Below are 25,233 nucleotides of genomic sequence, written 5' to 3' on the forward strand. Positions count from 1 at the left end.
GCCCTATACATCCCCGTACACGCACGTATAAAAAAGTTACGGCTGTCGGAATATGGCGACTTTTCAAAAAAAAAATTTTAAACACAGTTTTGGATTTTTTTTAAGGGGTCAAAATGTAAATAAAACCATATCAATTTGGTATCCCCAGAGTCGTAACGAAACACAGAATACAGAGGACATGTCATTTTGGTTGCACAGTGAACGCCGTAAAACCAAAGCCCGTAAGAAAGTCGCAGAAATGCATTTTTTCTTCAAATCCACCCCATTCTGATTTTTTTCCCTGCTTCCCAGTACATTATATAGAATAAATAATGGTGGCATCATGAAGAAAAATTTGTCCCAGGAAAAATTAAGACCTCATATGGCTCTGGGAGCGGAGAAATAAAAAAGTTATGGGGTTTAGAGGGAGGGGAGTCAAAAACGAAAATCAAAAAATGCCATCGGCGGGAACTTCAAATACTTCTGTCCCAAAGTCACTATGTAAAGTTTCTCACAACACCGTATATATAGCAGCTCAAATACAAATTAACTTCAACACAAAAGTCTCATGTATTCTCTGAATTACAGGAAAAACAAGATACAAAGTTACATTTCATATCCCATACCTTATACACAGTACGAAAACCTTACCCGCTCCTGTATATACCCACTGCTACAATCACCGCAGACGAAGTCGCGGGTACCAGCTAGTATTATATACAGTATGATCTATGATACTTGTAGTCCCTGCTGCTACACCACTCTCCTATACTATATACAGTATAATCTATGATACTAGCAGTCCCTGCCTTCCAGTATTCTATCAGTATTACAATAGTAGAAGAAAGAGGAGCTTAGCAGGGACAAAATCTAAGGACAGAGTCACAATAGCCAGCAAGCCTGTGTGGGCTAATAGCCTGTATAAAGAAAGCCAAAGACCCGCCCCAGGCTTGATTGGTAAACAGGCTGTCAATAACACAGGCAAGGCTAGAATTAACCATTTGATGAACAGATGGAAACAAGGTGCAGGAGATGGGTGTGGTGGGAATTCAACCACAGAGGACAGACAATAGAGCAGTGTTAACACACTGCAATGAAAAACATCAAGCAAAGAATCAAAATTAACTTGCCTCTTGCGCCGCAGCGTGCGAGCGGAGGGTGGCGCAGAGGCCCGAACAGACAGACGTTACAGTAATATATTAAAAGAAAGATCACATACAAGATCAGAATAGCAGATAGAAATGATACTAGGAGTCATAGCAACTGAGAGCAAAAAGAAAGACTTCAGGATCATTTAGTTCTCTGTGCGGAGTGATCTTTGCTTAGCCTGATGTTGTTTATACAGCCTGACTGCGGTTGGGAGGAAGAATCTTCAAGGTTACTGCCTCAGATATCAGTCTTCAAATAATCACTGCCCAAACCTGTCAATTCTTTATAACTTAAGTTGTTCTCTTTAAAATGACTCGCCACTGGTGGAAGTTGGGTGTTTTTAAGATTTTTTTTTTAGCATTGGCTTCCATTTGAGCAAAATTCTTTATGCTTAGAATGTGTTCTTGAAGTCTGATTTTTAGTTGACAATATGTTTTGCCAACATAGTATAAATTACAAGTGCCCCGAAGGACATAAACAATGACCTCCATTGCATGTTATATAATAATGGCGCAATGCATCCGTAAATTTATTGCACTTGCATACTACTTTGACATGCAGCGCAAATTCCACATGGATAAAATCCAGGGAATTTTGGGGAAGTTTTTGAAAAAGGAGCACGCCTGAAATGACTATGACCCAGATGAATTCCTCATTGTGTTTGCCTCTCTAAACCCAGCTTTTAAAGTCTGGATTTTGTAATATTATATACCAATGTCGATTGACAATAGATTGCATATTATTTCGTTGAGAATGAAGTTGTTGGAATAAATCTGAATTTATCATATGTGTGTACTTTTTTCTAACGTTGCAATAATGTAGTACTATATGTTTTAAGAGCACAGTTCTATGCCGATTTATTGCTCATAACAATTAAAGTAAAAGTGTGCATCTACAGATACCCACAATGGTGCCTCCGAAATATACAATACAAACCCTCGGTGGGGTATTAGCGATAGCCTAGGAAGTAACCAAAATATTCCTTGAGGTGGGTGGGTGTCGTAAGCTGCAACTTGCCCCAGGACAACTTGATCAAAGGTCAGTGGTAAAAGTACATACTGTATATACTCGAGTATAAGCCGAGGCCCCTAATTTTACCACAAAAAACTGGGAAAACTTATTGACTCGAGTATAAGCCAAGGGTGGGGGTAAATGCAGCAGCTACTGGAAAATTTCAAAAATTAAAATGGTCGGAGTTTTTGGGTGCAGTAGTTGCTGGGGAAGGACAGGGGGTGTTTTGGTTGTCTATCTGCCCCTTCCCTGAGCTTGAGCACTGGGTCCGGCCCCCCACACACACACTTGGAATTCAGCCTGGCTGAATATAGGGTATCTGCAGTGCTCCTATTAACCCCTTCCCAAGAGCACTGCAGATCATATATTCAATAGACCAGGCACTTTCAGACAGAGGGATACCTAATCTGTATGTGTTTCACAGTAATTCTCTACTTTTATGTGTATTCTAGGGAAAGGAGTGATTTAGAACTTTTTATTTACTTTTTTTTTTATTATATATATTTTTTAAAGCTTCTTTTTTTTCACTATTTTATGGAAGATTCTATACATTACTATTGTGGCTGGTCATAGACCCCCCCTCCCAAAAAAATAAATATATATATATATTTTTTTTTTTTGCTTGACTCGAATATAAGCCGAGGGGGACTTTTTCAGCACAAAAACTGTGCTAAAAATTTGGCTTATGTTCGAGTATATATGTAGGGATAAAAAGGGTAGGGGGCTTAATATCACAAGTATCGGCACCCACCATCAGGGCACCGAGAACTGTGTTTTTTACTTTGTTTCTTTTTGGGGTCATTACCTTATTTGTATACATCAGACTCTCCTGATGAACCCAGCGTTTGTTTGTAGCGTTGGGGCGAAACGCGTTGAGGGATGTTCTGTATTATGCACAACTGGCTAAATTGACTTAGCACGCTGACTTAATTACAGTGTTGGCCAAAAGTATTGGCACCCTTGCAATTCTGTCAGATAATACTCATTTTCTTCCAGAAAATGATTGCAAACACAAACTCTTTGGTATTATTATCTTCATTTAATTTGTCTTCAATGGAAAACCACAAAAAGAATTGTCAAAAAGCAAAATTGGATATAATTCCACACCAAACATAAAAAGGGGGTGGACAAAAGTGTTGGCACTGTTTGAAAAATCATGTGATGCTTCTCTAATTTGTGTAATTAACAGCACCTGTTACTTACCTGAGGCACCTAACAGGTGGGGGCAATAACTAAATCACACGTGCAGCCAGTTGAAATTAATTAAAATTGACTCAACCTCTGTTCTGTGTCCTTGTGCGTACCACATTGAGCATGGAGAAAAGAAAGAAGACCAAAGAACTGTCTGAGGACTTGAGAAGCAAAACTGTGAGGAAGGATGAGCAATCTCAAAGCTACAAGTCCATCTCCAAAGACCTGAATGTTCCTGTGTCTACTGTGTGCAGTGTCATCAAGAAGTTTAAAGCCCATGGCAAATGGCTCTAGGTGGAATGGAAATTTATGCAAGTCAGGAACTGATGCAATCCCCACCCTGTTCTGCCCACTTTTGCAAAAGGTGGCAACAAAGGTGCAGAACAGAGAATGTGGCACATCTTTGGTACAAGAAAAGGCCACTGGATAAAGATACAGCACATTAAATTGATAACACCAAAGAATTTGTGATTGCAATAATTTTTTGGAAGAAAATGAGTAGTATCTGACAGAATTGCAGGGGTGCCAATACTTTTGGCCAACACTGTAGGTTACCTTGGGTTGAACGATTACCCAGTCCCAATGGGAAATTATTTGTTCGCAGGTGTCCAAATCCTCTGACTGTGTTACATTCCAGGAAGTGCAGTATAAGATTCTTATGCATTGCTATCATACTCCTGTCATGCTCCACTCCCTGAACCCCATAATCTCTATCCCTAAACTCTCTATTTCATATCTTTTGGGACTACCCCCTAATATGAGGTTATTGGAAAGGTGTCAAAGCTATCATGGACAATCTCTTTTTGCAGTCAGTTCCAATGGACCTCTTATTTTACTTGCTCAATTTGCCGCCTAAGCAGTTAGGAAAGAACTGCTCTTTCTCTATACAGCAGCCAAGTCCTTCATAGCCTTGCACTGGAAATCAGTCTCGCACCCTCCTATTCCTGAACATACACACCCTGGAACAAATGACTGCTAGCCTGAATGATGCAGTGGCAGCCTTTGACAAAATCTGGTCATCATGGGACACCTACTGTACCCTACAGGATTTATGATATTTCCCCTCCCTTTTGTCTGTTTTCTCCATTGGCTATTTATTTTTTTCTTTTTGGCTTACTTTATTAATGTAGATCTCTCTTTATGAATACAACCCCCTGATGGGTGCTCATTTACTAGCGTTGTACTTTATTATGAGATTTGTTCCCCCTCCTGTGTTATGCATATTGAAAACTTTAATAAAAAGTTTTTTAAAAAAGGCCATTCAATCTCCTCATGAAAATGTGGATTTATATACCACTATAAAGTTGACAGTGCGCTGAATTAAGCACACTTTCAGTTTTCCTGGTATGTTAGTTTTGGCACCGATATCTCCCCACTGTCACGAGGGCATTCCTTATAACTCAGTGTCATGGCTGGGCTGTGAGGAATGCCCCCTCCCCTGACAGTACTCATCCATAGACTTTTACTAGGGAGGATGTTCCTCACAACTCAACATCATCGCAGGGCGGTAAGAAACGCCCCCTCTGACAGTGGGGAGAGATCAGTGCTGAAACTAAAAGAATTCAGCGCTCTGTTGGCTTTAAAGCGGTTTATGAAACAGCATTTACATGAGGACATAAAAGGTTCTCTTTAGCATGCATGTCTGCCAGAAAACTGCCACCAATATGTCTGGTACTGACCGTCACTGGAATGACTGTGCTTGGCAGCTGTTAATAAGGGACTGATATGTCTGGTTTTCGTGGATGTTTGGCATGAGTGAGTATGAAGAGTCATGTGAATAAGGCCAATGTTGTATAGTCCATGTCTCACAAGCCTTGTTCTTATAAAGCTCTACCCCCTGAACTGCCCCCTCGGTGAGTATCCTTTGGGTTACCAGAGACCAGTCATCCTGAACATGATGGAAGATGGCGAGCTCATTGGCCTTCACCACAATCTGTATGTACAGGACAATAGACAGACGGGGCTTGTTTACTAACACGTCACGCCAAGCGCGCTGCGAGAATGACCGAGCGAGCAGCACAGAACCGTCCGCAGCTTCACCGGCCAATCGGTTGTCAAACACGGGAAGCAGAGCGGAAGCCTAGCCAATCAGAGCGGCCGGCGAATTCTCGTGTACCGAGCTTGTATCGCGATTGTTTTTCCTGTCTGCGCTCTCCGTCTTGTAACCCGCAGCGGTTGCTGTGTGAGGAGCGGAGCGGCCACCTGACAGCTGCCTGGGGCCTTACACTGGAGGACAGGAGCGGGCCGGCACCGAAAGGGTTACTCCGAGCACTGAGCCTTTCCTCACGACTTGAAACTATTTCTCCTCAAAATGTCGGCGCAGGCCCAAATGCGCGCCCTGCTCGACCAGCTCATGGGGACCTCTAGGGACGGTAAGCGATTCCTTTGCTGTTCTCCGTGAAGCCTTAGTCTGTGTGTTGCTTTGTCATGAGCCGGGTGAGTTCCTCGTCTGTCCATATGGTGGAATGTGTTCTTAGCCTGGGGCGGGTGATTGACAGTGTGCGGCTCCGTGTACCACACCGTCTGCGGCTCCGTGTACGGCACCGTCTGCTCCAATGCACTAAACTCTTTGGCTTCCATATGTTTCGGCTGCAATCAGGAAGGCGGGAAAAAATCCTGGGACCAAACCATCAGTCTGTGTGACATGTTGTCACTGTCTGTTCCCACTACTGGAAGATGTCTGGAGCATTGACAGAACTAGGTGACCTCCCATGTCCACACTTCTACCAGTGCCAAATGTTTACATGGTCCTGGGCCTATAAAAGGGTGAGGGGGGCGGACCCTAACCAGTAATATCACCATACAGCAGGGGTAGGCAACCTATGGCACTCCAGCTGTTGTAAAACCACAACTCCCAGCAGGCATGCTTCCTCTGCTGTTCCTGGAACTCCCATGGAAGTGAATGGAGCATGTTGGGAGTTGTAGTTCCACAGCAGCTGGAGTGCTGAAGGTTGCGGACCCCTGCCATACAGCATCATTTTATACCACTGAAGGTTTGTCATTTCTGACATTTGGTTCACACCTTCTTAGGGACCCAGAAAAAAAACCCCACACCGCTTAAAAATGCACTTACCCACGGACCCCATAGACTACAATAGGGTCTGCCAGATTTCCATCCAAAAACGCAGAGAGAAGAGTCCTGACTTTTTCAAGCAAAAATGGGGGAAGGAATCCCAAAACGGTCAGAGTGCCTGTAGCCTGGGTTAGTCCCCCTTTCGTGACTTCACCTGTAGCAATGTGCTGTTTAATCTTCTGTCTGCTCTGTGTAACTTTCTTCTAAGGTTATGGTCAGCTGACTATACAGCTTTGCCAACAGTCGGTGGGTTGTACAAGGCGCTTCAGTTACCTTATTTCCTCTGATTTTAGGAAACTGGAGTGTACTGGGCTGACTTAGACACTAGGTCACATAATCAAAACCAGTCCATGTCCCCCAGGTTGTTCTGCTCTCCTCTATGTGGGCTGGTCGTACTATAGTAACTGTACATGGTGAAACCAGGAGAGGAGATGAGGAAACCCAGGGGATCATGACTGGTGTGTATTACATGATCCAGGATCAAAGCCAAGAACCCAGAACCTGCAGGTCCAGCTTCATAAAATCACTGGATGAAGTAAGATTAATTAATAGCCCCCTCCCCAATCTGTTTTTTTTAGCACCTCTTTCTAGAGGTTTACTGTTACTACAATGATTGGATAATAGTAATGGTTCCTAATGATTTGACAATAGTGCCTGTCTTGAGGGAATCATTTTAAAAGAAGAATGGCCTAGGAAAAAAAAAAAACTAGGATTAGCCCATAGTAGTTACAATGCAATAATAAAAGCGCAGACAAAGGTTTACATAGTCTTTTAAATAAACCACGGGAAAAGAACAGGCCAAGAAAAAAATAATCACAATTGTATAGATAAAATACAATTGTATAGATAAAACTGCAAAATAAAATTTGATATAACAAAAACCAATATGTATACATAAAATATATGGTACAGCAGGGCCGATGGAATAGGCCAATCAGACAACAAGTAACACAAAGAACAGAAAGAACACAAAGAACAAAAAACACCTGAGGAAGCCAGTAGTGGTGAAATGCGTAGAGATGGTTCCTACATGTCATTTTATATGTCCGGTTTGAGCCTGGTTTATAGTTGGTAGATATGACTTCAGGAAATTTGTAACTTCTGAAGCCTTGGGCGGAGCAGTCTGCGCATGCCCACAGGCCACGAGAAAATGGCCGCTTCTAATAATGTGCAAGCGGCCAAAAAAAACCCCCGACACTTATCATAACAAACAATAAGGGTTTATTCACATGGAGTTTTGTGGCACTGTTTTTGCCATGTGTTACGCGCGACAAATTGAAATCAATGGGTAAAAAAGCCTCCCGTTGAGTTCAATGTGTAGCGCGCTTAAGACGGAACTCATTGAACTCAATGGGATTCTGTTTTTACAGTGCTGCTTCTTTACACGAGTTTTGTGGCAAAAACAGCACCACAAAACTCCGTGTGAATGCACCCTTACAGACACTAACTGATGTTAGTGTTAGGTTTTTAACTGATTCATTTAATGGATCATTTGAAAAAAAATGGACATACTAGCATCAGTTAGTGTCAGTTTTTTGTTTTTTTATGTTTTGCTTCTGCTTTGTGAGCATGAGCAGAAAGAAACAGACACAAAATAACAGACAGTAACTGATGAGTTATAAGTCCATTGCTCATAGACTTCAATGTTAAAATAACGGGCCCTTGCCATTCGTTTTTTCTAACGGACAGAAAAGTCCTGTATGTAGGATTTTTTTGTTTGCTGAAAAAAATGGACTTCTGATGTATTGGGTACAAACGGACACAAGATAAAATCCCTTTGAAATGAATGGAAATTTTAACTGATTTCTGACGGTTCAGCTAGTGTCCATTGCTAAAGTCTTGTAACAGACAATAGCTACGGACACTACTGACAGTCATCAATGGTAGTGTGAACGCCCCCTTAGGCCGGGGCCCCACGGGATGGAAAAGCCGTGGGAAAAATCGGGGCATTTTACAGTATCTGCAAAGTGGATGGGATTCATGTGAATCCCATGCCCAGTTTGCATCAAAAACTGCAGCGCAGACACATTGAGATTTCCAAAACTGGCGCGGTTATGTCATGTCACTTATATCTATGGAGATGCTGGTGGCTTCCCTGTAGATATAATGATAACAGAAAGTCCACGGGAGAACACTCGGCGAACTTTCTGTTCAAAGCACTGCGGGAAGAACCGCGATGCGTTCCCACCACAGTTTTTCCCACAGCGTTTTAGCGTGGTGTTTCTGGCCCGTGGGTCCTTACCCAGCTTTCTTTGGACACTTTTTTTTCTTTTTCAAACCATTTCAAAAGTTTGGTTACAAGAAACTTGTTATAAATGAATAGTACAGGCAAATATAAGAATCCTTGTAATATATCCTATAAGAGAGAATAGCCTGTCTATGTCACAGTCATATTGCTTTATTCACAACAGTGTATGTCATTACATCTGTATTCATGCTTATAATTATCGATATCTGCCCTGTATGTTTCTGAGTAAGGGAGATATGTATAGAGCAGATTCTGTTCTACTTACTGTGTGCAGGTTAGTGAGGAACACAAACATTATACAGAACAAACAGAGAGGGAAAACTGCAGACTATAAGTCATAAAAATAGCCAGGAATAGTGTTTTCCTCATGTGTGCACGCAACAGCTTATCCTGAAATATCAGGTAAGACTAGGTTGACACTAGCACTCATTCTCCATTCAGGGTTTAGTTCCCCGAAACCGCCTAAAAAATGCGGAGAGAAAAGTCCAGCAAGCAGGTAGTTCTGCTTTAACCTCAAGAAGGGAAAAATGAGGGAAGGGAAACAGCCCACAGTTTAGCACTAGGAAGCATATAGCAGGATTCACTCACGGTTCCTTGGATAGGAAAGTTGCTCGGAACTCCAAATTTCCTCCGACCTAGGAAATGGCTTCAGAAGAATATCCAATGCAAAAAAAGGATGATCCAGCAGACTATTTCCCAAATAAAAAATTTTTTTTTCTTTGTCTTTATTTTATTGAATAGTTTCCATTAAAACACAAATGTGTACCAAGGAAAAAAGAAAGTTCAGACGTGAAACAAAACAGACTGACGCGTTTCGAACTAAGCGTTCTTAGTCATAGTCTATACTAGTCTAGTATAGACTATGACTAAGAACACTTAGTTCGAAACGCGTCAGTCTGTTTTGTTTCACGTCTGAACTTTCTTTTTTCCTTGGTACACATTTGTGTTTTAATGGAAACTATTCAATAAAATAAAGACAAAGAAAAAAAAAAATTATTTGGGAAATAGTCTGCTGGATCATCCTTTTTTTGCATTGGATATTCTGCTTTAACCTCTGCTGTGGATAGCATTTGCTACTATGCTCTCTAAAAGGATGGTGCATAAAATCTGAATATTTGGACGTTGGGGCAAAATGTGTAACAAATACCTGGCTCCGTGATAGCAAACAAAGTTATTACTAATATATGATCCAATATAACAATTGTACCGTAAATTATTTTTGCAGATGGTAAAATAGTTGATGAGGTTGGATGAAGACACCGTTCCATCAAGTCCAACTTATAACCCTACAGTTTTGATATAGAGGATCATGGGAAAAAATTTTCCTTCCCAGCTCCAATTCTGGCAAAATCTAAAACTTGTAATACTTTTCCTTTCAAGAAAGGCATCCAGGACTTTTTGAGCTTGCACAGTGAATCCACCATCATGGCCTCACTGCTTTTATAGTAAAGCATCCCCAATCTGTGTCGCTGGTGAAATATTCTCTCCTCTAGGCACAGAGGATATTCTCTTTTCACTGTTGCATAAATAGACCATTAAAGAGGTCTTTGTGCTGTCCCTTCAAGTATTTGTAGTCAGTTATTAGGTCTTCCCATAGCTGTATTTTCTATACTGAATAACCCCAAATGTGTTAATCTGCCTCTGTACTCCAATCTATCCATTCCCCTAATTGTTTTGGTCGCCCTTCTTCACACTCTCTAGTTCAGTTATGTCCTTCTATGGTGGGCATAAAATTACACACAATAGTTATGGCTGTACCAATATATTTGTATATAACTATATTCTTGTCAGATTCTGGAGTATTTATGCCTCTTTCGATGCATCCCATGATTTTTTTTGCCTTTGGCAGCAGCTTCCTGGCACTGCTCACTAAAGCTAAGCTTACTGTTCACCAAACTCCCCAAGTGTTTTTCAACAGCAGTCTTAGGGTGCATTCACACTACGGATACGGTGACTGATTCTGAACGTTAAAACACGTTCAGAATCAGCGCGTATAAAGCAGATCCCATTCATTTCAATGGGAGCCGGCATACGAGCACTCCCCATTGAAATGAATGGGCTGCTTTTTACTCTCTGAGCGCTCCCATTGAAGTGAATGGTAAGCGCTCGCATGTACGGCTCGGACTGAGCCGAGCGCCGGGCCCCTTCACACAGCAAGCCGTATACGCGAGCACTTCCCATTCACTTTAATGGGAGCGCTCGTAGGGTAAAAAGCAGCCCATTAATTTCAATGGGGAGCGCTCGTATGCCGGCTCCCATTGAAATGAATGGGATGTGCTTTATACGCACTGATTCTGAACGTGTTTTATCGTTCAGAATCAGTCACCGTATCCGTAGTGTGAATGCACCCTTAAGCAGTAATTTACTATTAAGTACATATCCTACATTTTTTCTACCAAAATGAATAACCTTACTTTTCTGTACATTAAACTTCATTTACAAAGTCTCTACTGATGACTGTAACCCAGTCTGTGTATTCCCCCCATTAACAAGTACCCTCTGTTTTCTATCACTGAGTCAATTGTGAACCCAAATGCATATGTTTTTCCAGTCCCAACATTTTAATTTTGTATTCCAACCTTTTATGTGGCCTTTGAAAGTCCTGATGCACAACGTCCACTGCATTACCCATGTCCAGTCTAGAACTGACCTCTTCATAGAAGCTGAACAGATTAGTATGAGGGGACCGATTCCTAATAAAACCATTGCTGAATGGGTGTCCTAAGGATATCTTCATTGATATATGCCAGGATAGAATCTCCTGCGTTAAATCCTTCAAATATTTACCTAACAATAAGGTTAGACTTACCAACCTATAGTTTCCGGGATCACTTTTGACTCCTTTTTGTATATTGCCACACATTTTGTGATTAGCCATTATTGTGGGACATGCTGAACCCTGTTTCTAAAGAGTCCTGAAATATTAGACATAATGGACTGTATATATTACAGTATTTAATTCCTTCAGCACTCAGGGGTGAATACCATCAAGGCCCTGTGATTTGTCTACTTATAGTATTTTTAAGACTCCTCTGCACTTTTTTCTGAGTTGAATTTACCTTATCTCTAATTATGTCCCCAGTTATTTAATTTTCCTATGTTAAAACAGTAGAGGATATGCCTTTTCCTTATCCTTCTTCACCATTACTCCCAGAAGGATGATGCTAAATTGTAAAGACAAAAGCAACAGTTAGTAATGGATTTGAGAAACTTTGAGTTTTGGACAGACTAGTGGCAATTGTGGTTAAAGTACTAATAAATGTAAAGCTATTCACATGGGAAGTAGGAATACAAGTCACTAGTACATACTGAATGGGAAACCGCTAGGTAAAATTGACATGAAAAAGGCTTAAGAAATTCGAGTTGACAGTAGCATTTGGTCAAGATAAATACAATGATAGGGTGCATCACAAGAGGCATGGATGTTCATGACATAAATATAGCAAGGCAGTGGAGTTGGTGTATTGGTAATTTTTAATTTTTTTTTCCCGTCTGCAAAATAAAATGATTTTAATTACATGTTATACAATTAATTGGCATTATTAGATGTATAGTTTGTTGCCAATTTACGTTCATAGGAATTCAATCACTATCTATCTATTACGGTATATATTATATCTACTGATTATAATGAGGAAAAGGGGGGAAGGAAGCACAGCTTAAACAAAAATTCTTCGTGAAATGAATATTTAAATACCACGGTCAAAAAGTTCATAAATCCTGATGTGAAATTCCCACTGGCAAACCCGGAACAACAAAAAATGCTTACAATGAAGTAAACGCACAAATTGAAAATTGTATGCCTAGAATCGCATGTAAGTCCAAATGCACTTATGTGTTGAATTCACACTCACAGTTCTGGAGATATGATTGGATGCCCGGAAAATTGGTCCCCGTCGACTCGGGGTATTTACAGAAGATTTGAAGAATCCAGCATCCACGTATATAAAATTGAAAATCTTTATTAATATAATAAATATAAATAAATAATAAAGATTTTCAATTTTATATACGTGGATGCTGGATTCTTCAAATCTTCTATATTATATCTACGACTTGGCAATACTACATGGTGGAAGTATCAGAATGCATGGTTTGATTCTGCAGTGAAAATTATGCCCCGATTCCTGCCTTCCTGGGTTTTTTGTGGTGAAACATGTGGCTAGAATGTTTTGATCCATTTGGAGACTATACACACTGTCAATCAATGCATGACTTGTAGAAATAACCAGGTATGTGGTTTCGCAATGTGTAATTGTACATTACTATCACTTCTGACTTTATTATGTAATTTTATTCTGTTAAGCATTAGAAATATATCAATTTGTTTCCCTAGCAATAAATCTATTTGCAGTTTGATTCCTTGTTGTTTTTGTTTAATGAAATCCAAAGTAATCCTCCAAATTTACATTGCACCCCTATACAAAATGATGCTTACTTATGAGAAACTACATGCCTGGAAATTGTATTGCAATTGGTTTGGGTGGGAATAACTATAGATGTATTTTTCATAAAGTCTGGATCAACATGTACTTTGATACTGTGTTAAAATGCTGGCAGACGCAATGTATTTTATACAAACTGAACAATCTGGCCCCCTTGTTTTATTTATAAAGGTTCAATGTATCTATGCCTGCCTACTTCAATCCGCAAGGGAGTATCAGAAAGGCCCCGCATTCGCCGAGCCGTGAGTTATAACCAACTTTTCAGATGTGTTAATGAATGTGGAGAAAAACGCAGTTGTGTAACAAAGTGAAATCTTGCAGCTGCTGGCCCCAACAGAGTGAAACAATCTGTATAACCTAGATATGAGGATGGCCAAAGAAACCGAAGCTAGTATGGTTGCTAAGGAAAAAACTATATAGCAGTTTGCTCTGAAAAGTATTTTCACTATAACAATATGTAAAACTCTCTTGTAGGAATCATTTGGTTGAATGTGTTTAGGAAAGTTTAATTCACTAAACCAGTGTCCACCCATAGCTGCTGACAATATATTTCTAGATTTTGGTCCTAGATATGTTATACCATTTAGTTCACATGAATTCTCTTTATTAGTCTATGGTCTTCTTTATCATTCCAAAAACTATGCATAAAGATGCTATAAGCCGCGGTATAGATTCTCCATTCAGGTATTCTCTTCTTTAGAGTGAGTCCCTATCCTGAACATACATGATCTGTGAAGAGGTCATTGGCTCTGTCATTTAAAGTAGTTTGCATTCACTTGGCAATGAAATGCTTTGTTGAACCCAGACCTCAATATTCAGATTTTTTTTTCTTAAAACCTCCTACTTAGCACTCACTGAGGAATCTTCAATGCTGGTTAATAGTGTAAAGAGTCTTAAAGGGGCTTTATCACTGGGAAAAGTTTTTTTAACTAATCACATCCTTGCATAGCCTTTAGAAAGTCAATTCCACACCTACCTTTAGTATGTAGATTGCCCCAGTGGTTTCTGAATAAGTCCGTTTTTATTCATATGCTAATTAGACTGTTGCACGATACATCGTGCACTCCTCTCCTGTTGTTTCCTATGGGAGGCTGTTGATGATGATGATGATGACTCAGCTTCCTGTTTGTCTCACACACATAGGAGATAATAGAAGAGAGGAGGCTGCTGGGAACTTCCTGTACTGGCTGAAAGCTCATTAGCATATTAATAAAATCGGACTTATTCAGAGACCACTGAGGCAATCTCCATACTATAGGTAAGTGTGAAGTAGCATTTCTAAAGCCTATGCAAGCATGTGTTCAGATAAAAATGACTTTTCCCAGTGATAGAGCCCCTTTAAACTAGTTCTGATTCTGGGTAATAAATCTGGGGCATCAGACTTTACATCACTTATTAGTCAACTTAGATCAGGAGTAGGGAACGTACGGCTCTCCAGCTGTTGCAAAACTACAACTCCCAGCATGCATACTTGCTCTGCTGTTCTTGGAACTCCCATGGAAGTGAATGGAGCATGATGGGAGTTGTAGTTTCACAGCAGCTGAAGAGCCGAAGGTTCCCTACCCCTGGCTTAGGTTATGGCAAAAATGACCCCCAATTCTGTTCAGTTTATACCCCTGTGAGAATTAAAAGGTGTAAAACAAGGAATGTGGTTCAAAACATGTACATATATTGTGCCACTATTCTCACATGGGTAAATCTGCCCCATTGTTTTCATGAGACAACGAAAAGGCCCACGTATTGCTGATAAAAGCCATCAAACAGTAATCCATAGGACAACTACTGACGGGAATAACATTTCACTGTGCTGAACTCCTAACCTATTCAGCTTCAAGGTTGCTGAGGTATCTTATAAGGTAAAACATTGGATCCTCATAAGTTTTATTATTTGTGCTGAGCTTAGTTGCAGCCACTTAATAGCTGATTGAGAGATTTGTAGACTGAACCTTCTTTTCATGGTTGTATAACTGTTAGATATCATCTTCAATGTGTAGATCATTAAAAATCCAATCAAGAGGTATGGCATTTGGAGCCACCATTCAAAATGTATAGGGAAGTGCACCTAATAAGTGGGTTGGTGGGCACTCCTGATCATTCACACCTTCTTGGACTGGTCTCTAGATGGTTCACTGCAAACAAAAATAGCTTTCTTCCCTTCTTGTGGGAGAAGCAGCAGAACATCTGCAGTAGCGTGACAGTGTAACTAAGAAGACTTCTTCTGCTGCTGGTGGTGTAAAGCCCCATGTACACGGAGGAATACATTTGGGAGAATCCAGTCTTTATCTTGACTGGATTGCCCAACCCAGACTCCCTGCATCATAGTGATTTCTGATTTAAGCAGTCCCTATCACCTCACTGCTCTCCTCTGCTATACTACGGTATATACAGTATGTTCTATGATACTAGTAGTCCCTGCCTCCCCACTACTCTCCTCTCCTATTTACAGTATAATCTGATACTAGTAGTCCCTGCCTCCCCACTACTCTCCTCTCCTATATACAGTATGATCTATGATACTAGTAGTCCCTGCCTCCCCACTACTCTCCTCTCCTATATACAGTATGTTCTATGATACTAGTAGTCCCTGCCTCCCCACTACTCTCCTCTCCTATTTACAGTATAATCTGATACTAGTAGTCCCTGCCTCCCCACTACTCTCCTCTCCTATATACAGTATGATCTATGATACTAGTAGTCCCTGCCGCTACACCGCTCTCCTCTCCTATACTATATACAGTATGATCTATGATACTAGTAGTCCCTGCCGCTACACCGCTCTCCTCTCCTATACTATATACAGCATGATCTATGATGCAAGTTGTCCTTGGCTCACTGTATTACTTATGATGCAGGCAGTCCAGGTCTCCGGCCTATGCTCAAACTTGGACATGTGGCCAGAAATTCCTCCTAGTACATGGCAACATAGAAGTCACTATATTGTCAGCTGCCAGACAGGAATTAGACTGATTCTGACCAGAGCCTGCCCACAGCAGCGCCAATATGGGGAAATGGGAAAGCAAAAAATGATAATGAAAATGGTATATATTTTATTATTCTAGAAACCCTGTACATTTCCAATATTAACAGCCTCTCAGAATTTTTGGTATGAAAATGATTCATGAATTAACCCCTTTAAGTTCATTAGGTCATCAATTAGGCCATACAAAGTTGTAGATCAAAAATTAGTAAGCTTAGTCATTTCCGATAGCACCTTTTATGGTTGCTTTCAGGTATATAGGTGTCTACAGAGCCCTTTTGTTCTGGGTAATAAACATATTATTGCCTGCAGGATGAGGAAGCCAGTAGAAATGTACGGACTCCAATCCTGAGTTAAGAATAATTAAAAAATAGAAAAGTTTCCTATTATAAATAGTAATCTAATGAATGCCATTGTACAGCAGAAACCTGTTGTAGGTAATGGTTAGCACCTTCACAGCCGTGTATGTCCGAGATCATTTCGTTAAGTTTACATTTTGCCACTTATCCACAGTGTGAGTGTCTAACATCTGGGGACAACACCAATTTCTAGAATGGGGGTCCCACATAGAATGTTTTGCATGGATTGTCGGTCGAGCATGCATTCTGCTGTGCCATGGCACTGCCATAGATGGCGAGTACTGTTCTTGCTTTCTTCTCTGCAGTCATTTAGATATAAAAGAATTGGCAGTGCACATGACTGACTGGTTCTCCATTCAAATGAGTGATACATGGGGGGTTCCTGTGGTTGTAACGCCAATAGACACTTGGGTGATAATTTTAACTCTTGGGACCCCTCCTTTAAAGGTTAGTGACACAAATGTAACCATTTTCTTTCTAGGGATCACTAATGTTGCCTTTTCCTTTATAACTTCTTGAGCTTTGATTGTAGAAAAACTGTGATAATTTTTCCAGTGTCTGCTCGCTGGGAGTCTCCCTGCTGGGATTCCATCAACAATGGGTGCCCTGTGCTCCCTGTCTAAACAGAATCTGTCAGCTGTAAATTCCTTGTGAACTTAACAGAATCTTATAGAGGTGATACTGAAGTTTCCAAATATGCCTCAGTTATTCAGCATTGCGGTTTCATTTATAGGCAAATGTTGGGAAAAGTGCTTTGCCTGGTAATGTGGAGTTGAGACCAAAGCCCAGGCAAGATAAGGCATGCCCCACAGCACTTTCCCCTTTGTTGCATATGAATAAAACCGTGATAATCATGACAATGGACTCCAAAGTTGAATAACATTACTTTTCTAACCAATTTACTTCTGACAGACTCAGCTTCTGTATGCACCAGTCCATTTCATTTAAATGTCAGGCTTTTGCACATTAATAAAGTTTTGTCACAAACTTTCCTTCTTCTGGGATCCTCGGCAGCTATTGATAACTCTATTTTAGGAAGCCTTCTGTTAGATGAATAAAATACATTCTTGGCTAGGTTTAGTAAATGCTGTAATGCTTAGGCCCCATTCACACGGGGCACGGGATAGTGTATTTTGGTCCTGAATAGGACTAAACGCGCCTGTTGCAGCTTCTGACAGTCGCATCTTCCTGCTCGGGAGTAGGCCCAAATTATTCAGAAACCTATAGTGTAGGTGAACTTTACAAACTTTGTGACTATACCTTATTAAAGAAAACTGCCTGTGTCTTTAGCTATTCTGATTCAGTCGCTTTACTGTTCACAAGCAGATCTGTTTACAATTAAAGGAGTTATCCACAACTTTTTAAGCCTTTCAAGACCAATTGTCTTTGATTCTCCAATGCTCAGGCCAAATTTAGCACTTAGGTATGCATTAGCTTACACAGCAATATCTTTTTAAAAGGGCTCTATCATTGGGAAAAGTCATTTTAAACTAAGCACATTCTTGCATAGCCTTTAGAAATGCTATTCCACACCTACCTTTTGTATGTAAATTGCCTCAGTGGTTGTTGAATAAGTCTGTTTTTATTCGTATGCTAATTAGCCTTCTCCGTGTACCCTGGAAGTCTCATCGTGCACCCAGGAAGTCTCATCGTACACCATCTCTGTGTATGAGAGGCTGCTGTGCTGATGACTCCTCTCCGTGCTCTCACACATAGAGAATAGTAGACGGTGATCACAGACACTTACGGAGTGTACAGAGAAGGCTAAAGGCTATGCAAGGATATACTTAGCTAAAAATGACTTTTACCAATGATAGAGCCACTTTAACGGCTTTGCAGATTCCAACTATTTTTTATCACGTTTTTTCAAGACAAATATGGCCCAAAATAACTTTCCTTATTTGTTACATAAGTTGAATATTTTTTTCGCTAGAAGTAGAAAAATGTGGAAGCTAAATTGTTAATTTTACTTCTTTTACCTAAACCAAAATAGTTTTTATATATACTATTGCATGTAAAATATTAAAATGTGCTTTCCTGGTTCTTCTGATCACAGGGGATATACATTTATATAGTTTTTCACAAAAAATTAGGTTTTTATATGGTTTTATATTCAGCATGGCTTATTTTCTGGACCCCTGGTCCATGTATAAATTACCCAGTAGTTTAGTTTAGTAGAGGGCTGTAAACTGCTTGTGTTATCTCTAGCCGGGCTCCCTGCTGAGACAGAGCAAACATCCAGGAAGTAGGTGATGGTGGGGGCTGGCAGGGGAGCAAGTTCTTCTAGCACAATGTGAATGGGAAGCAGGTTCACATTACTATCAGCACTATAAAGAGTTACATTTTGTAGATAAACGTGATGGTAAAGGTCCTAAAAGCTTCCTTTATTCCCTTATAACTGCTGGACAGTAACTTCAGTATGATTCCCGCACTTATCACTCCTACAGTGGCTGCAGTAAATCACAGGTGTTTGACTTTAATTAACATGACTGCAGCACCGAGCATCAGATAAAGCGAGGTAAATAGGAGACGTCTAGGGGTCACATTATTAACTTATACTTGGGATACAGCTATCCTAAAGTTCGGTCATTAATTCACAAAGACTGGAAAACTCCTTTTAAGTCTATGGAGAGCAGAGGGACAGATCTCAATCTACAGTCATTGCTGTCAGGAGAAAAATGATTAGTAATTCCTCGTTTTGCGCAGTTGCCCTTTAGTACAGAGGAAATCTTATTTCTCTGATGTCTTTCTGCTTCTTTTTTCCTCTTTCCTCCTCCATAGACTACTATTACATAGATTTAATCAGTGGCAGAAGGAGGCAAATAAATGAACAAACACTTTTCTTTAATAAAGTATATTACAAAATTTCTTCACCTGCTTTTTTATTTTAATAATAATAAATTAGTTACTCTTTGAAGAGTTTTTCCCATTGTAGACCTTTATACCCTATCCACAGGGGACTGATGTCTAATCACTGAGGTCTGTAAGTGAATGCTCCATGTGGAGTGACAAGCACATCCCCTGTTCTGTTTCTCTGTGGGAGAGGCGGAGATTGAGTTTCCATAGTAGTGAATGGAGTGCTGGTCACCCATAGGCACTGCTCCATTCACGTGGACTCTACAGGCTCATATGCTTGTGGTCGCTGGCATTCCCATCTGACAGACCTCCAACAATCAGACATTTTCCTTCTTTCTAGATAAGTGCCAGGGTTAAGGGGATATTGTCACTCCTTAGGGAGAGACCACCATATAGGTCTGTGGAGACTTGTTAAGCCTTTAGCACTCCACTTTGAAAATTGGAATCCTGTCATAAGACAGGCTTGCATATTCCAGTGAGCGCCCTCTATTGGTTTGCATCACTGAGGCAGCAAACTGTCTTCCTAATTACATCATGGAAGGCAAATTTGCATATTCTTCCCATAGATAAGTGCCAGTGATGGGAAAACTCCTTTAAATATGAGGAGTATTTATGTGACCAGCAACCTTGCAGTGGTTATAAATCCTATTCTAAGAATATGTAGAGTTTAATAATTGTAATTTTACTGGGTGAAATATGGGACATATTGCTCCTTCTTGTATTATTAATCGTCTGTATACTAGCATTGGGTATAAAAAATAAAAAATTTTTTTATTTTTTTTAAACACTAAAGCACTTTTGTACGGGCCCTTTTATTATTATTCTCATCCTCCTTTTATGCAGAGCTGCATATTTTCCTGTAACAAATTCTTCACATTAGAGTGGTGAAAAAAAATTGCTAGTATCATAACTGGTAAATAGTTTATTCCATTTGGATGTTGCCATTTTGCTTTTTTAATTATCTGCATCGAAGGAAAAGCAAAAAGCAAATGCATAGGAAAATCTGTGTGGGGCTCCAGCTGGTCACATCATGAAAAGTTTTGGCAGTCCACAGAGCACAAGAAGGGTTATATTGGTAAAATGTTGCACACTAACAGTATTCCTGGGTCTTGACTAGTGTAAGTACTTCTCAGGTTTGTATTACTCCTGCCTTCTAATGTAACTATTCCTCTAGTCTTAAGTAAAAGCTTTTATTTTAATAGAATTATTGCAAATATTATTTTGCTTACATAACTAGAATAGACTAGATAAGCCTATTTTATCTGATGACCTGCATTAGGAGTAGGAAAATTCTAGTCCATGATGCAGTGTTTTTAGTGCTTTGTAATTTGCTAGAACTATCCCATAGTTGTATAATGGAATGATGGCTTCCTTCCTATTGGTTTGTTTCCATCCGTTCTATACACAATTGATAAGTCTTGAGCCCTCAGCCTATGCTGTTTTCCCTTTAAATTTTATATTACTAAGTTGTTGGTTTTTTTTCTGTATCTTCTCCAGTATTTAATATGACCACATCCATTATGTTTCAGAAGCTGCAAACGGATTGAAAGAACAAATCCTATTAAATAGTGCTTATAAAACTACTAAAACTTGACATTTAGGTCCAGCTCCCTCCAACTGTGATGCCATTTCAGACTTTAGTCTTTAGTCAGTATTGTCAGGTTAGGATGAAGTTATGCTCCAAAACACAAACTTTTTGATCTGTAACATGAGATATTATGGGTCATCTCTTTCAGGTGATACAACAAGACAGCGGATCAAGTTTAGTGATGAGAGAGTGTGCAAAAGCCACCTGCTCAATTGCTGTCCCCATGATATACTCTCTGGAACGGTATGTTAATCTGTCTCTAACACATTCACGATCTTACTGTACAGCATGAAATTTGTTGAAGTAACTAACCAAACTTTCAACTAACTTGAGTTTCTGCAGTTTTGCCTGAACCATTTTCAGAGATCTTACTGGTTGAAAATACGAGGGGTGATCCAAAAGTAATGATAATCAATAATAAACACAATGAATATAGTAAAAATAATAATTTATTTTATTAATAGTCTTTGAACAAGTCTATACATTTAGTCCATCTCTTTTCTGAACTTAGAATTCCCTTAGAAAAAAATTCTTGATCTTCACCCTCAAAAAAATCCCCAACAGCAGTTATCACGTCACTATCGTCGTCAAATTTCTTGCCCCGGAGGTGTTTCTTGAGCAGAGGAAAGAGAAAGAAGTCACTGGGGGCTAGATCTGGCGAATAGGGAGGGTGTTCCACCAGTTCAAAGCCCGCTTCTTGGGCGGCAGCCATGGCAACTGCAGCTTTGTGAGCCGGCGCGTTGTCTTGGTGAAACAGCACTCCAGCCCGCAGTTTGCCACGCCTTTTCTCCTTCATAGCCTCCCGCAATCTTCTTATTTGTTCTGCGTAGTAGGAGCCCATAATAGTGGCTCCCTTCTCTAAATAGTCCACCATAATAATTCCTCTAGCGTCCCAAAAAATGGACGCCATAACCTTCCCTGCTGAGCTTGACACTTTGAATTTCTTCAGCGTCGGTTCGTTGGCTCGTTTCCATGTCATCGATTGTTGTTTTGTTTCGGGATCAAAGTGGTGGATCCAGGTCTCGTCCATGGTCACAAAACATGACTAAAAATTCTCCTGGTCAGCTTGGAACTTTTCGAGATTTGCTCTTGAAATGTCGACTCGTTTCTTCTTTTGCGCGTCTGTTAACATTTTCAGCACTCAACGCGCGAAGACTTTTCTCATATGCAATTCGTTTGCAAGGATTCTTTGAATACTGCCATATGAGATCCCTGTGACCTCAGCTACATGCTTGATAGTCACTCTTCGATCTTCCAATACAACTACTTTAACTTTTTTCACGTTATTTTCAGTGAGGGACGTGGATGGGCGTCCTTCACGATGTTCATCTTCCATTGATGTTCTTCCCAGCTTAAACTCCTTGGCCCAACGTGCAACTGTGGAATATGAAGAACTGTCCCCCAATGTTTCCACCAATTCGCTGTGTATGTCTTTGGTAGACATTTTATTCAAGCAGAGGTATTTGATGACCTCTCTGATCTCATTTTTTTCCATTTTAATGTTCACTCCTTGGCAGTTCGTATTCAAATGAATGTAGCTCCTGGGAATCGTGGCCTATTTACCGTATTTTTCAGACTATAAGACGCACTGGACTATAACAGCTGCAAGGCCACATTGACAGGTGACCCTGCAGCTGTACGGGGATGCATAGAGTGTTTTTTTTTGCGGGGCCAGAAGTACTTTTTAGTTATACCATTTTGGGGGATATCTATTGCTTAGATCACCTTCTATTGAAAAAAAAAACAGGAGGTGATTTAGAACTTTTATTTATTTCAGATTTTTAAAGCTTTTTTTTTTTTTTTTTTTTTACTATTTTATTCCCCCCCGGGGACTTGAACCTGCGGTCACTTGATCGCAAGTCCCATAGACGGCAATACAACTGTATTGCCGTCTATGGGACATTCTGTCTATTAGTATTACGGCTGGTCATAGAGACCAGCCGCAATACTAATATAGCAGTGACAGGCCTGGGAGCCTCATTAGGCTCCCGGCTGTCACCCGAACAGGTCGGCTCCTGCGATATCGCCGCGCAGGAGCCGGCCTGCAACTCTACAGGTACGGGGCCGGTGGGGACCGGCCCCGGGGGAGAAGAGGCCACGGATACTGACCCGGCATCCGCTGTACTAGAGAGGCGGATGCCGGGGAGGGATAGACTCCGGGGCCTGAGACATCGCTACGATCCTCTGCCCTTCTTGAAGCCAGCGGCGGGGGGACGGAGGAGCCCCTGCCGCTGCTGGCTTCATGCAAGGCAGAGGAGCGCAGCGATGTCTCAGGCCCCGGCACCTGTAATGGCGTCTATCACTTGCCGGCTTCCGCCTCTCTATTACAGCGGATGCCAGGCGCCACCTTCAGACTATAAGACGCACCCTTCTTTTCCCCAAAAATTTTGGGGAAAAAAAGTGCGTCTTATAGTCCGAAAAATACGGTAAGTGATTTTTTTTTTTTTTTTTTCCCCTGAACTCGTTGGTACCTAAGAGAGTAGAGGACATTTTATTTTTATTTTTGTGTGCACTAGAAATAACTGATTATCATTACTTTTGGATCACCCCTCATACTGATGGGATTGTGAGTAATCCTAATCCCGACTCTCTTTTCCTCCCGTGATATCTCTCTTTACTATCCTTTATGTTTTACATGTATTTTTTCATCTGCGGTTTCGTTTCACACAAGAAGCAAGTTTCTGTTTTACAATGTCCAAGATATAACTGTTTGACGTGACCCTCTCCTACTCTCATGTTTTTTTTGTTAAACACACAAGCCTCTACACCACTAGTGTCAGACACCAGGCCTGATAACCAAATTCAGTCTGCGGCCTTGTTCTGTGGGCCAGGGCCGCTTTAATCATAGGGAAAATGGACTCCCTTAAGACAAGTGATGTGATATCACTCAGTTTGTTCTGTCTTTGGAGCATTGTGGACCCTCTGTCCGCTATAGGGGTCAAAACGTCAATGACTGGCACTCCATTCACTTCTAAGGGACTGCTGGGACTAATCTCCACCAGTGCTCACATCTCCATACAAGTGACTAGAGTACCATTCATATTGGCTTGCCATTCACATGGATGCTTTATAGGTACTTTTGGTTCCCCATCCCTCCTGATCACTGGGGGGGACATGATGATTGGGCTCCTGGCCTTCAGACATTTATTCCCTGTCCTGTGGATAAGGAATAAGTGTCCATGGGACAGCTCTTTTAAGCTTTTTAATACTGGAGAACAATCAAAGCTTTAACTGATCATGAAACCAATTTTTTGGCGTAAATTTGTCCGGCTACAGAGGCCATGTTATTCCAGTAAAGCCCCCATCCACTTTTCATATAAGGCCCGTGGACATCATAGGTGTATATGGTAAGCATTGTATTTGTTCATATTTTAGGCAATAAACTGCCCTCACATTTTCTTGTGTTAATCTTTTGGAGTGCTGCCTATTTTTTTTTATTTTTTTTTACATTATATAGAACGTATTCGAGAGATATAAAAATTTGCGGATTTTCTTTTGGATCTGAGGCATGACAGCAGAAAATGGTTGACTTCTGCCAATAAAGTCATGTTACATCTGTGCATAAATAAACTGGCATTATAAATTTATAACAAGTAGATAAATATTTAAAGGAAAATCTAGTGTAAGATGGAATTATCCATCTTGTAATACTGGCAGGCTTTCCTACCGTACAAGTTTCCTGTCCACAGATTTAATCGGAAATATTTCTTTCTTTTTTTTTTAAATTAAACTAACATCTTATTTAATAATCTGCTAAATTCTTATTGTTTCTAATATGTATTTATTTTTCTTTCTAGAGAATGGATCTGGGAGAATGTTTGAAGGTTCATGACTTGGCATTAAGAGCAGATTATGAGATTGCATCTAAACAGCAAGATTTCTTCTTTGAACTTGATGTAAGCTTTGTTAAAAGTTCTGAATATTTGTCCATATGTCTTTTATTTTGCTTTTAATAGACTTCTTTCTATTTAGAGCATTATATAGTGTTCAACCGTAGCTGTTCAGGGGATTTTTTTTTTTTGGCTTTATAAAGAAATGTCTATATGAATAAATTGTGTAACTGCAGGCCAGATCTCTTCACAGATGAGCACCCAGAGGTAAAGGCTGTATAGACAGTACTCAGTGCTGCCTCTACTAGTCATGGAAACTGTGATTATCAGGACAGCTGCTTTATTATGTAGTCCCCCTGAAACCCCAAAGTGCCTTTATTTGAAGAAAGTGTACTGCTTTTGGTTGAAATTTATAGGTTACGTTTTCAGTAACTTCACTGGTGATACACAGACTTCATTATTTTGGGGCACTCAAGGGAACTTGTTATGAGAAAAGCCATTACATATGCAGAAATGCAAAAACGCAG

At 40.3% G+C, this 25,233-nt stretch overlaps 1 protein-coding gene across 4 annotated transcripts in view; it reads left to right on the top strand.

Moving 5' to 3' along the window:
• Positions 1 to 5,463: 5,463 nt before the first annotated feature.
• The window catches only part of LUC7L2 (LUC7 like 2, pre-mRNA splicing factor), a 467,814-nt gene continuing 448,044 nt past the window's right edge, over positions 5,464 to 25,233 (top strand). For 2 of the 4 annotated variants that reach the window (XR_012717438.1, XM_075286353.1), the window contains exons 1-3: positions 5,464 to 5,702; positions 21,025 to 21,119; positions 24,674 to 24,772. Coding sequence is in view for 3 of the 4 variants with exons in the window: in XM_075286353.1 (XP_075142454.1) it covers positions 5,642 to 5,702; positions 21,025 to 21,119; positions 24,674 to 24,772 (255 nt within the window). In the remaining variant the exon portion in view is untranslated. Of the gene's footprint in view, positions 5,703 to 12,866; positions 12,884 to 13,267; positions 13,339 to 21,024; positions 21,120 to 24,673; positions 24,773 to 25,233 lie in introns of those variants that run through there. The other 2 variants (XM_075286354.1, XM_075286355.1) reach the window with 2 other exon arrangements.

Source organism: Leptodactylus fuscus, chromosome 9 (assembly GCF_031893055.1).
Source record: "Leptodactylus fuscus isolate aLepFus1 chromosome 9, aLepFus1.hap2, whole genome shotgun sequence".
Lineage (NCBI taxonomy): Eukaryota > Metazoa > Chordata > Amphibia > Anura > Leptodactylidae > Leptodactylus > Leptodactylus fuscus.